Source organism: Aotus nancymaae, unplaced genomic scaffold, assembly GCF_030222135.1.
Source record: "Aotus nancymaae isolate 86718 unplaced genomic scaffold, 86718_ANA_hifiasm-v0.15.2.pri h1tg000032l_0, whole genome shotgun sequence".
NCBI classification, from domain to species: Eukaryota; Metazoa; Chordata; class Mammalia; order Primates; family Aotidae; genus Aotus; species Aotus nancymaae.
In genome coordinates, this window is record NW_026988445.1 from 4511753 (window position 1) to 4529649 (window position 17897).

General features: G+C 34.8%; 1 protein-coding gene across 1 annotated transcript in view; it reads right to left on the reverse strand.

Annotated features, from left to right (window-relative positions):
* Positions 1–17897, reverse strand: part of USH2A (usherin) — a 775604-nt gene that overhangs the window by 528003 nt on the left and 229704 nt on the right. The window contains exon 21 of the mRNA XM_064383503.1: positions 3780–4013. Within this exon, the coding sequence (XP_064239573.1) occupies positions 3780–4013 (234 nt within the window). The remainder of the gene's footprint in view (positions 1–3779; positions 4014–17897) is intronic.

Sequence of the window (17897 nt, forward strand, 5' to 3'; positions counted from 1 at the left end):
GCATATTATTCACACCCCAGATATAACATTTGAGCAAATATATTTTGCATGTATAACAGCAAATAAATTAATAGAATGTGGATTTTATAATTGTAGAATATTCTCACTTAGGAAAGCTCCTGTCTCATAGTAAGCACTTAATAAATATTTGTTAAATGAATAACTAATAGCTAATGTTTAATGAGTACTAAATAATCTGTGAAGTAGGCACGGTGCAAAGTTCATTAGGTGGGCTATCTCCTTTAAATCCTCACTCACCTGCTAGATACCAATATTGTAAGTAGAATTATGTTAATTTATAAAAAAAAAAAAGCAAACTGAAACACAAAAAAGATTAAATGAGTTATCTAATTACATTTAGCTAATAAATAATGGGGCCTGGATTTGAAACTAATTTACTAGTTAATCTTCTTCAAAGTCCTCATAATCATATCGAGTTAATTATTTTAAATTTAAACTATGATGTAAATGACTGATAATATATTCTTACTGGAGATTAGATTTTTAAAAGAACGCTTGTATCAGAAAAGAAAAGGAAGCAAAAACAGGTCTCAGAATAGCTTTACCTGGTTCTCTTTCTGCCCAAAGGTAGATCTTGATAGAGTTTATTGACAGTATTAAGCTTGATAACTTACAATATGAAATGACATTTTAGAACATAAATTCATATGCTTGAATTATTCTCCTTCTATTGTGTAAGGTAAAAAATATTTAAAGCAAATATGAAAGAGGGATAAGTTGTATAAGAGATTCCTTTCTTGGACTATAGTAATGAGATATTCTTTACAGAGACTTTTCAATATAGTGCTCATGGCCATGAAATGTGTTATGAATGCATTTATAATTCCTGTCATTGATGGGTACAATCTAACTTACTTTTTCATATATAAAATATGTATAATTATGTACATCATCATATATTTGTCTTTGAGTATTGATATTTCTATTCAGAAGTCACTTTAGTTGAAGTTAGAGATTTCGAATTGAATAATTCAAAATAAAGGACATCTTAGTTATCTTAAAGTTATTAACTTTTAAAATGTAATTCATCAAATTAGCGGTTTCAAGGATTTGCTCTTAAATTTGTCTCAGAATATAAAAACTACATGAAATATAAAGGAGTGTGAGTTGAAAGCACTGTTTAACGCACAGCACTTCAGCTCACTTAACATAATGTTATTTAGATCTTAAACATCTAGGCTCCTAGTAACACTCTGGGTTTAATTGCTATTAAAAAAAAAACTGATCCCTATATGTCTTTGGGAATACAAATAAATGAATAAATAATGCCAATACTACTTGCTGTTTGTGAGCTGAAACTAACTGAAAGACAAATCCAAAGAGTTTAGCAGCATTGGCTAAAGAATATTTGGGTGATAATTATTTCACCTCCTGGCCCTCTTTCTTACTTTTACATACTTCCTATTCCATCACTTTCAACGAACAGTCTACAAAAGTTCCTTTCCACCCTGTAGCACAGGCCTTGCCTTTACATTTGGAAGGCTTCAATTCACATTTCAACACTGAAATTCAATAGCTGCAGAACAATGGGCAAGGAACTCATAGGAGCCTCTTTTCCTCATGTACTATGAGGGTAAAAAGAGCTACTTTTATAGGGTTGCAGAGAGATTCAATAGGATAATATATCAGTAAGAATAACGTTAAGATGCTAATTATATGCTTACCTCTCTAGGAAAGACGCAAGTTTAAAGAAAGCCATGGAGTCGGTTTTGAAAATCTGTCCTAGCTCATTAATTGGGTAAATATAATTAGGCTTTGGTACAACTCAATAAAATCATTCAACTAAAGCTGTCAGCCAAAGGATCAAACCAATAACTTAGCATATACCTGGTTATATTAAAAGTTAAAGGGAGTCTTAAAAGGAAAGCCAAGCTACCATTAAAAAGGGCATCACAATGTCCTAGAACGTGCCTGAAAGCAGAAGAACTTCTCATTCTCCAGGAATCACCAAAGCTCCAGGGAGTAGTTCAAGCCAAAATTGTGATCTCCCTGCCTTGTCCTTCAAATGATGTGTACTCCAAGCACATTTTCTGTGCAGCTGGAGGCTTTGTTATAGACAGAAGGATCCTGCTTAGTGAGGCCAGTGTTTACAGCCTAACTTTTTTAAAGAGGAATTTGGAAAACTTCCCAGACACTGCATCTGCCCCTAGCCCTTGCACCTCAGAGTATAAGGCCAGCAAGGGAGATAGCGAGGATGACTAAATTTATTAACGGTGGACGGGCCACTCTATCTTTCACTGCAACAACAGTAGGTGATCCCATCAAAAATCTGTCTGCTGGCTAGCCTGCAAATCCAAGCTGACATCTATGCAGCAGCTATGCCCAGTTGAATGGAAACGGATGCTATTTCCTGGAAGAAACACATCACAAGCCAAATATTGGACCAGGGAGGTGGTTTCTGTTTTCATTTGAGAAAAGGGTTTTACTATTATGCATGTATTCTTTTTCTTTACCTATTTTTTTCTTTTCCTTTTTTCCATTTTAAGAATATAAAGCAGAATTTGAGCATTTTTAGCTCAAAGGTTCAATTTCTAATAGCGATGATTTTGATGTACTGGGAGAGTAGTTAAGCATGCATTAATCTCAATATATCTCAGCTAGAACATAATCATGATTCATTACAAAGGTGCATCAGCAGCCAGCCTCAACGAAAAGCAAACTATTTACTGTTTTAGGTAAAAATAAAACAATACTAACTTTATAGCTCAAATTCCATTTCATTGTCTTCACATATGTAATATTTTAAAGACTAGCTATTTGCTTCAAAATGACTTTCTCATGATTAAATGAACATCTTTATGAGTTTACAGAATAATATATATCTTATACTTTGTAAATTTTAAAAATTAGAAAAGTGAAGTATGTACCATAAATAGAGTTTTTACAGTTATACTGAAATCGTGATATTAGAAGCTGTAATTCACAGAGGTCGTAGGACTTCCAAAATATTGTGGTACTACTAAGGCCAGGAGCAGGGTAAGGCCAGTGAGGCAGGATTGTGCCAGTACAGGGTCAAATCTGTCTTTATTTAAATTTTGATAATATTTTTGCAGTGCTTTCACATTGATTTTCATTTTTAAAATACTGCATTAAAATATTTACATTAACACTGAGATTTTAGTTCCTTTTTGTGATTGAGGCAAGAGCCTCACTTGCTTTACCATAGTCTTGGCCTAGAGAAAAGTTATGCTTTCCCTGGGATTAGTTTTTCCCACAATATTCATCATAGAACATGAGATATTCAGCTGTCACAGTGTAAAATGGAAGAAAGAAAGAGCGAGAGAAAGAAAAAGAAAACATTACATCAAATATCTGTTAGGCATGCTTAGCTAAGCAAAGTTAAATGGCTTTCTTATAATGCTTCTTAGGGGCTTTAGTAACTAACTTGGTGTGCACTGAGAATCTCCGATAACATGAGGCAATGTTTCAAACTCATTCACTCATAGAACACAGTGAATAATATTTCAAGGAACATATCCTGGCAAATACTTTGCAAAAATACAAATACAAAGCATATACTTTGATCCAAGAAGGCTGTCTCTTAATCCACATGTTTTTTTTCCCCTTTTCTTCACTTACCTGACGTTTCTCCCCAGAATTCTAAAAAGATGGACATGCTGACACAATCAGGCAGAAGTTATCAAAGGGCTCAATGAGTATAGTAGGTATAGTAAAAATTCATTGTAAAGAGATAACAATAATAGAAAACATTTTGGAGCTTTGCACCTCCTAAATAAAGTAATGTCAAACACACTTACCAGTAAAGTCTGTATCGACTGGGTGAGTGGAGCTGGGAAATTTGCAATACCCATTTCCTGTGAAACGAATTCCTTTCATCATCATCGTGGTCATCATAGCTGGTAGAGATGACTCTCTCCTTTCCAGCTGATACACAGGAGAGGGTCCATTCAGTTCCTCAGGTGGAAACCACCTAAGATGGATTGTCGTGCTGTTGATTCCTTTAACCAGAGGCGGCCTCAGTTGGGCTGGTGCTAAATATTAGAAAACACTTGTTACATTCGAGAATTTGGTTTTAAAAATATGTGTGTCTCTAGACACACATATTAACATATATATATATATATATTTGTATGTATCACACTTGAAATCAAATCATTTGTGGTTTTAAGTATCTGGTTCTAGGAACTGAAAACACAACATATAGTTTATCTTAAATGTAACAATTTAAATGGCCAACATACTTCACAGCAAACTTTCACATTAAACTTTTTCTTGAAAATAACTTCTCTATTCTTTTTAGCTAAATAATAGATCTTATATATTATAGTAGTTGCTGTACTCTGGGTGGTGCCTCAACCAGAGTCCCTTTACCAATAATGTACCCTAACGGCCCAGTTCCTGTGCCTGTTGATCTCCGACGGCTCATGGCTGCCCCCTTCTGTGTAGAAATTCCCTTGGCTGAGTAAGAGCTGCCTCACCCAGGAGGTGCAGTTTCCCACAGTGAAACCAACAGCCAATGACTAGCACTAATCCCATTGGGCAGAGCCCCTCATCTTAAAGTGGCATCAACTCAGTGCTGCAATTTACAGGGGCCAAGCATAATCCGTGCCAATCAATGGGTAATGCAGGAATATTAAAGCAAGTTTGCCAAAACTTTGTGTTTGTGTAAAAGGGAGTCAAAGTCATTTTTAAAAAGACTTTTATTATTTTTATTTATCTTTGCTTGCTCCTGTGGAACACAGCTACCTCATAGGCTATGTGCCAGGGGCAGCTTTTTTTTTTTTTTTTTTAAGAGATGGAGTCTCACATTGTTGCCCAGGCTGGAGTGCAGTGGCTATGCTACAGGCACAGTGATGGCTCACTACAGACTGGAACTCCTGGGCTCAAGCAATCTTTCTGTCTCAGCCCCTCAAGTAGTTAGGACTACAGACAGGCGCCACTCCACCCAATAGACTGTATTTTCAAAGAGCAATTTTATGTTCACAGAAAAACTGAGAAGAAGGTGGAGAGTTCTACTATATCTCCCCAACCCAGGCACAGTCTCTTCCATTATCAATATCCGGCACCCAAATAGTTCATTTGCTACAGTAGATGAACCTGCACTGACACATCGTTATCATTCAAAGTCCATAGTTTCCGTTGGGGCTCTCACATGGTGTTTACATTCTCTGGGTTTGGAAAAATGTATGATGACCTGAATCCATCATCATTCTATCACACAGAAAATGTTCACTACCCAAAGCATCCTCTGTGCCCTGCATGTTCATCTCTCCTTGCCCCCACCCTGGGTAACTACTCATCTCCATAGTTTGCATTTTCCAGAATGTCCTAGTTGGAATCATACAGCATGTAGCCTTTGCAGACTGACTTCTTTCACTGAAATCATATGCACTGAAGTTTCCTTCATGTTTTTTTCATCATTTGATAGCTCATTTAATGCTAAATAATATTCCCTTGTCTGGATGTAGCATAGTTTATCACAGTTTATTCATTCATTCATCTACTGAAGAATATTCTTGTTGTTTCCGAGTTTTAGCAATTATGAATAAAGCTGCTATAATGTGCATATATATGTATATATCTAATTATATATCAAGTTTTTGTGTTTTCAATTCCTCTGAGTAAATACCAAGAAGTGCAATTGCTGTATCATATGGTAAGAGCATGTTTGGTTGTACAAGACACTGCCAAACTGTCTTCCAATGTGGCTGTACCATTTTGCACTCCCACTAGCAATGAATGGGCATTCCTGCTACTGTATATCCTCATTTGGTGTTGTCTGTGTTCGAGATTTTAGCTGTTCTAATTGGTGTGTAGTGGTATCTTGTTTTAATTTGCATTTCCCTTTATAACATAGGATATAGAACATTTTTCATATGTGTATTTGCCATCTGTATATCTTCTTTGGTCAAAAAGTTCCTTTTATTCTAATTTTCTGATTTTTAAAGCTTAAAAACTGATTTAAATTTAAGCAAACAAGCAATAACCACTCTGAATATTAAACAGAGCATTAGCACAAAGTAACAAGCCTGTGAGTTCAGCAGTTTACACACAATGGTCCAGGCACCTAACTTTGGTCAGCCTCTTGGTTCCAGAGAGTACCCTGGCCCTGAAGTGATGACACCTCCAGTAGCAGCCTAAGCCTTAGAGCAGTAGCGGCCCCATGCCCTTGCATATGTTGGGACCTTGCCATGCTTTGAGGTGGTGAGACACTGGCAATTCTTTGAAGGTTACTGGGAAACCCTAGGAGTGGCAGAGATTAAGGTTTTCCCTACAACTTGCTGGAAATGATGATCAGAGTAACAGTTGAGTAATTGAAAATGAAGGTTTGTTTCAATTTTTTTTTTTCCCTTAAACAGTTGAGTTTGTGACCTGAGATTCATTCACCCTCTAAGTGTATCTGCTGGATTTGAGAGGTGAAAGCGGAGAACGGAACAAATGTCATAATCACCAAACCTATTCATTAAGGGCCCAAACTACATCTGTGGACTTTTAATCTATACCTGTGTTAACATGGCCATACACAGACGCAAAGTCATTGCCTGCTTCAATAAATATAAATCAAAATGATATGAATATAAGAATTGAAGCCCTTAAACCATGAAAGGAAATTCACAGTAAAACAGCTTAGAACAATTTCTATTTGTTACTTTTTAGATTTTGGTCCAGCTTTTCAAAGAGAAACAATTCATTTTGATGCTATTTTAACTTTTAGTAAAAAAGAAAAGGCGCTGAGCAAAAAGTTTATCAACTTAGAAAGATAATTAACAATTCTGGTTATTTTCTGCCACTGCAGCCCATGTGATATTTTATTTTTATATATGTACGAATCTATGACTTATATGCATAATTTCTCTTAGTATTTTCTTTTTTGTTAAAAATCAGTTAAATGGTAGGTTCTCAAAGATTTCATTCTACAAGCTATGATTTCACTTCAAAATAATCCAAAACAAAATAAAAGGCTAAGCCATTTGGAAATGTCCTCACCCACTAAGTCTCTCTACAGAATTTGGAGTTCCATATTTGTATTAAAATTTTAGCAGGCCATTCTTGGCTATGATCTTAATTTGGAAAGGCAGGCTGTTTTAGTCTTGGGCTCAGGGAAGCAATGGAGAACCAATTACATAATTTTAAAATTGCAATTTGCTAGATTCTCCAGGGTTTTGGGACACAGAGACATGAACTTTTCAGTTTAACTAACTACTAGCCTGTAATAACCAATAGCCAAAAACTACAAGACTGATACTATCCAATAGAACTTTCTACAATGAAGGAAATGTTCTAGGTCTGTAATGTTTAATATGGTAACCACTAGCCTTATAATAAGACTACTGAGCACTTGAAATGCAGCTAGTGAGAATGAGAAACTGAATTTCAAATTTCTTAATTTTAATTAACTGTATTTTACATTTAAATAGCCACATATCATTCATGACTACCATATTGAATACCAATGATGTAGACAGAGAGTCACAAATTACACATATTTGGTGTATTGGGAACAGGATTTCCATTTTAACTAAATGTTGAGAAGTATGAATATACCTCCGATACCTCTTAAAAACTGAACAGTTTCATTGCTGTTTGAAAACAGCCTTTCTGCTGGTCCCATCTATTTGAAAGTTGATACATCTCTACTTTACTTCAACCACTCAACCGAATGGAGATAATGTCGAAGCTCAGCACTACCACAGAAATCAGATTCCTTCCCCCATCAGTAGCATAATCCAAAAATTACATCTTAATCAGGAATATAGATTAAGAGTCATACAAAGCAATGCTAAAGGAATTCTAGCAACTCTCTGTTATTTTTGTGTAATAACTGTTGAAAATTAGAGCACACATTTTTTAATTTGGCAAAGTGATTCTAATCAATAGGAAAATTCTTGAGAGTCCATTAAAATCAATGTTTACCATTTAAACTTTAAGTAGTAGAGCACTTCTTAATTCCCAGGGGAATTATTCCACCAAGCAATGGGACTGTCCTTTAGAAGTCAATTCTTGAGAATGAATAGAACTAGAGTACATTTTTTATTCTATTGGTTAAAAGAAAAACAAAACAAAAAACATTCCAGTAGGTATATTGTACTATTTCACATGGAGGAGTCAACTAAGCCTGTTTGAAAGGGTGAATATCCTACTGAGTTATTCTTTTCAGGGTTCCTCTAAGGCTGGAAGGGGGAATTACGTGAAATTGTCAAATCGATTAAACTAGTCTGGTCCCGTATACATACAAGTGGAATAAGAAAAGTAGATACTCCTGAACTGTTAAACACAGACATACACACACATAAAATCATCAAGAGATTGGAGTAGTAAAGAATTATTCATCAGATTTTCAAAGAAAAGAAACTACAGGTAAAATAAATATGATCTTTAAAGATTTGTTAATTTATAAAACAGTTTGTTAAGAGACAGCACTGAGTAATGAAAGGGACTTTGTAGACTATTAAAAATTATATTTCACTTTTTAATGTCTAAATCTGTGTGATTTTAGAAAAATCTCTTAACACTTATGCCTGCTTCAGCTTCCTCATCTGCAACGTGAGGATACAGTTTCAGTGAAATACGTTGACAGCAATTGCTTCTACAACATTACACATATTTGCTTTATGTTTTACAAAACAAGTTTCTATACAAATACAAGGCACTATCAATACAAGAACCCATCTTTAAATTATATATTATAAAGGGATACAATTCATCTATATTCAAAATCGATTTGTATTTACATAGAAAATTGTCTTGTAAACGTTAAGTTTAAAATGAATCTTCAATATCCATTATTTCTAAGAATAATATATAAAGTTTAAAATGAATCTTCAATATTCATCATTCCTAAGAATAAAATGTTTATTTTCACTTGGAATAAAAGTACAAAATTCTTGTATTTTTTAAATAGCATTTGTGTTTTTAAATAGGGGTAATCTAGTATCTTGTCTATTCAACATATAGATACTATTTTATAAAATGTTATAATATGCATTCTTCTTTATGCAGCATTTATTACTTTATAACATAATTACTAGTGTATCACAATGAATACATTTAGACTTGCAAAATTTATGTAGCGTGGCATTTTGAGCACCATAGGATAAGAACTAAAAGCTGAGCAAAGCTCTTTCTGAGGTACTGGTCTTTAAAATGGAAACTGTTCATTTGTTTTCAAGGAATCTGTTCATTTTTTGCCTACAGAGACTGTATGGCTGTGTCAGTATCTCAACATATCATCAACTTTCTATGATGAGGACGAGAATTTAAGAATAAACATTCTTTCTATGTTTTAGGGATGGGTGGGGAGCACATTCTTAAGCACCCTGTCAATAGAAACTGACTTTGACTTTTTCACAGAAATGCAAAACTATGCCAGGAAATACAATTTGCCCAACACTGGTAGGCCGAAACACATGGAAAAAGTGACTTCCATGACTTCTCTGTTGCAGCTTTGCCACTGTAACTGTTCACCAATCAGTGTCCTAAAGAGAAACAAGTTCTCCCTAGAAACTCTCAGGGATGACTCAGCATCACTTTATTGACTATTATTTGACCAGGGAAGAAAGAAAAAAACATATTTTGCTGCTTTCTTCTTCGTTGACAAGTCACCCTCAGGAGAGGATATGACTAGAAGACCTGGAAAGGAGAAAATGGAGGCTCTAGATCGGCTCTTTAAGACCCCAATTATAGAACATTGGTTAATCCATTACTGGGTCTATTCTTCTGTTATTTCCTTAGAGTGACAGTCTTGATTACATCTAGGATCTCTTCCAGTTTCAAAGTTCTTTGATTGAATAATTTAAAGCAGTGCTTCTAAGTTAATAAGCCATGAATGGGTGCCAGACATCCTGATTCCCTTTGCTCCTGGGAAGCCAGCAGGAGCCCCTCTGGTTTATCCCCTTCAGCTCTCAGCCACCTTGTTCCTTTACCTTAGCATGGCATACAAATATTATTTGTCTATGTGTTCTGTGATATTAAAAAAACTAGAAAACCCTGCCTTTAAAGAAGTTGAGTGAACACAATGAACAAATGTTACCTTGTTCTGGTGATCACAATATTTTGCACAAAACTAGCATCCCACACATGAAGAGAGAAAAGGATCCATTATTTCTAAACTGCACATACAGCAGCAATGATGATAGCAACCACCGTTCCCTAAAGTCCACCATTAATAAAAGGTAGTTGCTTGGACTGTAATTATGGCATCCTTGCTACCCAAACTTGAAGCTTTTATGGGGCTTATGCAATTAACTACTTAAATGCATCGTAACACTTGCTTCTCTGACAGCAAAGTATTGATTTTTTCATCATTTTCAAGTCTTCTCCAGCACAAATAAATGTACTACAGTTACAGTTAATGCACTGTGTACATGCATTAAATGCTGGTGTGACACAATTTATTATTTTGTGATATATAGAAGTCTGGCTTCTCAGAAAGTAGCATCACTGATCTAACATCAGAATGGAAACTACCATTGTCCTTGATCCTCCAAATTCTCTAACTTCCAAAAGCTAGAGACCGTTTTTAATAGGATACTTAGGCTTTAAATTAAAAGGAGGGGGCACTGAATGTAAATTTTTTATATATGTCAATGCGGGAGAAAATTTAAAATAGTCTAACAGAGAAGAAAGATACAGTTTGTATTTTCCTAAAGGTGTCACTGTGGGACCTATAGCAACTTTGTTCAGATGAATTTTTGCCTATTAAATTTCCTTCCTTGCAGTTTTTTAGGGCACATCTGTCAAAATATTTTGCATACTAAAGCCTCTCTGATTCAGTCAATTTTTACATAGTCTGATTGTGTTGTTTTAATGACTTATAGGATACATAGTACATTATAAAGCTAAAATTGTGTATTGGAAGTGTGATTTCTACATGCCATTTCCACATGCCAAAAAGGCCAGTAGAGCCCCTGGTAAAGTCGCACGTCTAAATGCAGACCTGGCCACAGAGGTGATCACAAACAAGCCTCTTCCTTGGATACAACTACACACTGCAAGTTAAAGTTGGTGAGTAAAAAGCAGTTAATTTTGTTTTCTTAGAAATAATATCATTTTAGTTTTAGCATCTAAGACAGATGCCAGCATTTCACTCTGAACAGATGGTAATTCCAACTAATAGTGCATCTCTGTATTAGTAAGGTCTGTTGTGTATACAAACAGTAATAAACACTAGGTAAGGATCAAAATAAATTTTAATTGTTGACATTAAATTCTGGCAGCCACAGTTCTAAGGCTGCAATATTCCTTTTTCAAGTCTGTCAGATTTACTAATGCAGCAAAAGCTTTTCTAAAAGCTGCCAGATCCCAGTTCCAATAAAAACATGTTTGCACACTACTGGTTACCAGTCTTCAACCAGGGTACCTGTTTCCGGATACTGAAATAATTCTTGAAGAATGACGTGGAATATGCGCTACCATCTTTGTGATGACCAGCCAGGGCTTCTTTTCAAATGCCCCTGAAGGACTGAGCATTTAATTAAGAAGTTAGTATAAAATGTTTCATCCAATTGTTACATTAGGGTCATGGTATTATCACAGCCACCTTTTTACCCTGCTAAGTAGGGATCTCTCATTCAACTCATTTTCTTCCATTTACAAAGCTGGGCATTCCTGAACTCCTCTGAAAGTGACATCATCCTTTCATTTGTTTGTTTTGCCACAGCCTGAAGGATTTCCCTGACAATCACAGCAATCATCAGCTGTGCTTTTCTATAGGCTTGCTGTGGATCGAGTGTGCCAACAAGCACCCGATTTGGTTCTCATAATGCCTCCAGCGATCTGGTATTACGAGGAGTAGCCCCTATTTATTTTGAGAAGCTGCCATGTTGAAAAAGAAGCATTTAAATAAAGCAGTCTGGCATTCAGGTGACTGTTCAATAACAAACATGCTTTGCAATCATATTTCTTTAAAAAATGGATGCATTTTTTTTAATCATGAAAAATATATTGCTTCCACCATATGGGACAACCTACGACTCACCAACCGATTTAAGATGCGGCATATTGAGCTGACCATATGTTACAGTGCTGTTGAATGGCTGAGTGATTCATGCCCGTCACATTCTAGTATATCAATTAAAGCTCCTTGAAGTCTGCATGATTTGTGTCTCTGTTATTAAACCCTGCTAATTCATCCCACTTACACATCTGTTATAAATCTCTAGGAGTGCTGCATGATTCATGGCAATCTGTGAGCATGCTACAGCAAATTCTTCTCCTTGTAATTAACAGTAAATTGTTTTACTGCCATGCAATGAATTTTTCAGTTATATTGCAAATGAACTCCTAAATGTGCGGTTCTTTCCTAAGAACTGACTTATATCATTAGGCAATTAAAAAGTATTGCTTTGAACCAAAAGCTTTTAATCAAGAGAAATATAACTTAAACATTACTTAAGAGCCATGGAAATTTGACATGTTGGTTACAAGTGCAAAATAATTTCTGTTGAAAGCAAAACAAACAAACAAAAAATTTTCAGTGTATTCAGGATTTCACTGATGCTAAGACACGAGAACTGCTGCCTGAAAACAATTGGTGGGACAAGTTTTGCAGATAGTGTTAATCTCAGAAGTTACTTAAGTCATCTGTCATTACGAAATTTCTCAGACTACTTTATACTTTCCTAATTGTAAAACTGTGCCTTTATTCTCGAAATAAATAATTGGACAATTAGCCAAGTTGAATCATCAGAGGATTCCAATGCTGTTCAAGTGTTCTCGTCAAAGGTGAAGCAAATTCATTTCAGCTCGCCTCTGCAGCCCTTCGAAGAGGCTTTGATTTTTTTCCCCTACTTTCTTGGCAGCAGTCTCAGATTCATGAGTCCATACATCAAGTCAGTAGTTTAACAACAAATGGAATTAAATTCAAAGAAGGGAAACTAATTGAAGGACAGCAACAAAAGTGTTTGGTAATGTGCTTTTTAATATGGCATGCCACATTTGCATGATAATTTTTCCTTTTTAGCATGGAGCAGAAAGTGACTAGCTTAATGAGGGATTATTGAAGACAGGAATGAACAAAATGCATTCATAACTAAGAACAAAGATTGTATTATGAAACAAAAACAAGCAACCTCAGAGAAGTAACTGGGTGATTGGTTTATGCATTATGAATAAAAAGGTAGAAAAATATTTATATTAGTATTCACTAATGACTATATATACAAGATCATTGTAATTAAAATTATAAATTAACATGTTAAGAGTGCTTGTTTAATCACTCTGGCTCCTATTCACAAGGAAAAGACTTATGTACCCGAATGCAAAACAATGCGTGTTTGCAACCCAGCAGCAAACAGCCTATACATTTTACTTTGGATTCAGAAAGAAAATTTAATGCACACTAATTACTTGCTTAATGTGAGATGGGCACTTCTAAGCTTGTAATATGGAGGTCAATTTAAAACAGGCAAGGGAAATATCACATTGTCCCTTCAGGAATGGATATCCAAAAGTAATTTCTCATAAGAAGGGTTTAAACTAAATTCAATTTGCAATGGACAGAAATGTACAAATTTCCTAGATTAAAAGGATAATCTTAAAGAAAAGTATAACAAGAATTTTAAGAGGGCCCAGTTCATCAACTCATTACCCTTATACACCCAGAAGCAACTCCAAAGCCATAAATAACACTGCTTGAAGATTTTGCAATGGAGAGAGATGTTGCTGCTCCTGAGAGAACATCTCTCTCAAATCAGCTCTCAGACTTGGTCACAGGTATCAAAACTAAAGAAGCAGCAATGCAATACTCTGGATGAAATGCACCCATTCTAATCACATATTTAATTGAAAAAAATGTTTAAAACAAGAGAGAGCCAATTATAATTCTCAGGCTTTTTAATGAAACAGCCAGCTAAATCTTCACAAGTATCTTTTTGATTTTTGAGACTGAGATTTAAGGAGGCAACATATCTTTTCATGATTCAATGGCTCTAAAAGGCTAATTACTACTTCTAATTTGTGGTGCTCTTTTTCAAAATTTTTGATTGGTCACTAGTCTCCTTTGATCTTTGATAATGAGCTCATGTGAGCTATTAGACATAAATTTCTCACAAATCCATTGGAATTCATTGAAATAATATATACTCTCCAAATTGCAACGTTAAAAGTAGAAGAACAGACTAGGATGAACCATAAAGTTGCAAGTCAACTTTTATTACTCTCCTATAACCCAATTGTTGACCATTCAAAAGAACTGGCCTTATTATAGGCCTCCAGTTTACTTCTATGATTTAATGTCTATACATTCTATCAGATGTTTTATTTTGGAAAACAAATTAGAAAAACACATTCATCTACTGAATAGGGAAGAAGGATGATGGATTTATAATTTTGCCTGGTATTCAAATAAAAGCAAATAAGTTTATTTTCACTGAACAACCTTAAAAATGGTATATTTTGTAATAAACCCAACTGTAAGTAAAATTATTTTTCATACTTTTGTCATATAGGAGACTTTATTTTCTGCTGGGCAGATGAAGAATCAGATAGGTCTAATAAAATATATTAAGGAATTAGAAAATAAACTTTTTTCCAGAAAAAAAAAACACTAAAATAAACTTTTCTTTAGAAAAGAAAGAATTTTATATGGAAGCAAAAGGTAATGCAATTTTTTAAAGAATGAAAATTGGGTAGATGAAAAATTTTGGCAAAGAATAAAAACCACACATTTGAAATTTACCATTACACCTTCTCCTGCCACTGCTCAATCCTTCATGTTCCAGCTTCTGCTTCAACCATGCTAATTAGAGTAATCTCCAGAGAGTCACCAGTGACCTCACATCCATTTTAGGTGATATTTCTTTTGCTTTCCTTATATCATATGACACTACAGACAACATTCTCCTAGAATTCTCTCTTCCCTTGACTTTCATGATACTGCTTCCTCTCAGTTCTTTTCCTAATTCTGACCGTATCTCTATTCACTCCTCCTTTCTCCTTTCTTCCTGAATAGAATATTCACTTAGGTGTTTTCTTTGGATATCTGTTTTGCATTTTCTCTGCTTTTGCTAATTTATTATAACCTATAGCATTAGCTCCCATCTATAGGCAAATGATTACAAAATCTGCATCATGTTTAAGCTCCAGATTTGCATTTTCTGCTGCTGGATGTTATAATTGTCATGGATGTGTTTCTACCAAATGATCAAATAAACTCACAAGTTTATTTCTCCCATATGTTATTTGTTCATCTTTCCCCTTTTATTTAATGGCACCACCAAGGGCTACAATATTTGCTATCATCGTCCATTCTTCCCACTGCTTAACTTGTAGGTCTCTCTTCCTTGAAGTCACTCCATTCCCTTCTTTCAATCTTCATTTCTACTTATCTGATTTACTCTCTTATTGACTCTCAAAAAAAAAAAAATCTACCAGACTCTATCATACCCTCTCTTCTAATCTATTGTGTACTCTACTGCTAGAGAAGTCTTCATAAATCTCTGCTTTCACTACATCGGTACCTGGAACAGTCCAGCCCCTAAAACGGTAACTAGCACATTGTATGTGCTCAGTAAATGCCTGCAAAAGTCTTTACTATTCTTTTATAGTTTATCTGAAATAACATTTAATGAGATATCTTGTCAGTCTCCCAAATCAAAATTATTTATCCTATTTTCTACCCTCCCATAGCATTTTTTTTCCACCTTTCTAACAGCCCTTAGCACATGTCCCCATGGTATTAATCCTACCTGTTGGATCTCAACTCCTTAACCCAAATTCTGGGTATAATTACCTTCAAATCCTCCATAGTGCTTTAAATAGTAAGCCCTCAAGAGATGGTTTTGAATTGAGTATTCACAATAAAATGTAGTAATATATTTATGGCACATTATTAACGCTATATTGCAACCAACAAATGTGAAATTTGTTGTTTTTGAGCCACCTTTTGAAATGTACATAACTCTGAATGACATACTTCTTACAGAAAATAAACAATGCTTTCAGATTGTAAGCCTTTCTAAGATTTATTTTCACAATACAATCCTTAGTTTTAGAATTCTTCATTTTTATATATAATAATGTTAGAAATTCAAAGTTGTAAAGTAAACTCTCCTTGATTTTGATAACATGAGAAATTCTATAACATTTATACTGTGACTAATAAAAGTGTTATAAAAATCAAGGCAATAAATTTTTATTGAGAATGGACTGTGATGGGTACTGCTTTAAATATTTTAAATGTATTAACTATTTCTAATCCTCATCAGAACCCTATAAAATAAGTTATACTTACTTATAAATTGGGAAACTAAGACTCAGAGATTAGACAATTTACACACGGTCACAAAGCTAGTCAATGACAGAGCCCACGTCGAAACTCTGGCAATGTGGCTAATCATTTTTTTCCCTTACGTATTTTTGTGAGTCAACTGACTTTCACATCACATGACTTTTAGCAAATTTAAGTTTCCAGTGCTGTCTTTGAAGGATCAAAAAAGTAGAGGGAGGATTCTACTTATCTGATTTACTCTCTTATTGACTCTCAAAAAAAAAAAATCTACCAGACTCTATCATACCCTCTCTTCTAATCTATTGTGTACTCTACTGCTAGAGAAGTCTTCATAAATCTCTGCTTTCACTACATCGGTACCTGGAACAGTGCCAGCCCCTAAAACAGTAACTAGCACATTGTATGTGCTCAGTAAATGCTCTGATTAGTTAGTTTTACCTCACAGTCCTGCCAGTAGACAGGAGTGGTTTTAATAGCTTCACCAGTAACTAAAATGAATGTTGTCCAGAGCACCCAGGTACATTGTCTTTCAAACAACAGGAACTCGCCACTGCAACTACTGAAGATACTATTAGCACAAATGTTATCACTAATGCATAGAGCAGGGAGATTCCATTCTGTAGACATGTTTCCTGATTTTCTATTCCCATCTCCAGGATCCAGCTAGTTTCTAGGGTCAGGCATGTCTCTCTTCAGCTTCTTTAGTTTGCTTCTGTCTATGAAAAGCCAGACTAGATCTCATCTACAAGAATTATACTAATAACAGCTCCAGACACTACTGCATATGAGGTACAGATGGGAGCCACCATAATATGCAGCCTAAAGGAGAAAAGACTTTGGTGGATATACTGTTATTTAAAATGTTATTGGACAGATGATAAATTAGATTAACCACAGCCCCCAAGGAAATAGAAGAATGTCGAGTAGAAGTTACCAGGAGATATGGTATGTGCTCAGTAAATATCTGCAAAAATCTTGACCATTCTTTTAGTTTATCTGAAATAGTGTTTAATGAGATATCTTCTCAGTCTCCCAAATCAAAATCATTTAACTTTTCTACCTTCAAATAGATCAGTTTAAGAAATCACATTTTAAAAGAGGTGCCTAAAGATGGTATAGCTTTGCCTGAGACATAGTAGTTTCCGTAACACTGAAGGTATCAAACATACATTAGACAAACACTTGGGGAGAATATCACAAAGAATATATTGAAACTGGCTATACAGTAATGCTTGATTATTTTTACATGTTTTCCAACCCCAAGAGGATGTGATTCCAGTTGTGCACAGCCACATGGTTGGGATCCCTATGTCCCCTACTATAACACAGCCAGTCTTCAGCTTGTGTTGTCTCCATTTTTACTTTCTCCAATTTGCAAGACTGATTCTTATTTTAATTTTTGTCTTCTAGTCTGAAATTGTATCAGTTTTCTTAAAGGAGATAGAGTTCTCCTTTGTTACCCATATACAGCATTCAGTAAACCTTCAATAATACAGTAAACCTTCAATAACAATAATTTTGTCTGTATACAAAAACAGTTTTATAGGAGAAAAGTGTTTTGTACAAGCTAGGTACCCCATAAATGTATGCATACATCTGAAATGCATATATATAAAATATATAAGAATACAAAGTGTTCAGTTATAAAGTTAGTAAATTATAATTTCTTAGAATTTCAAACTTGTTT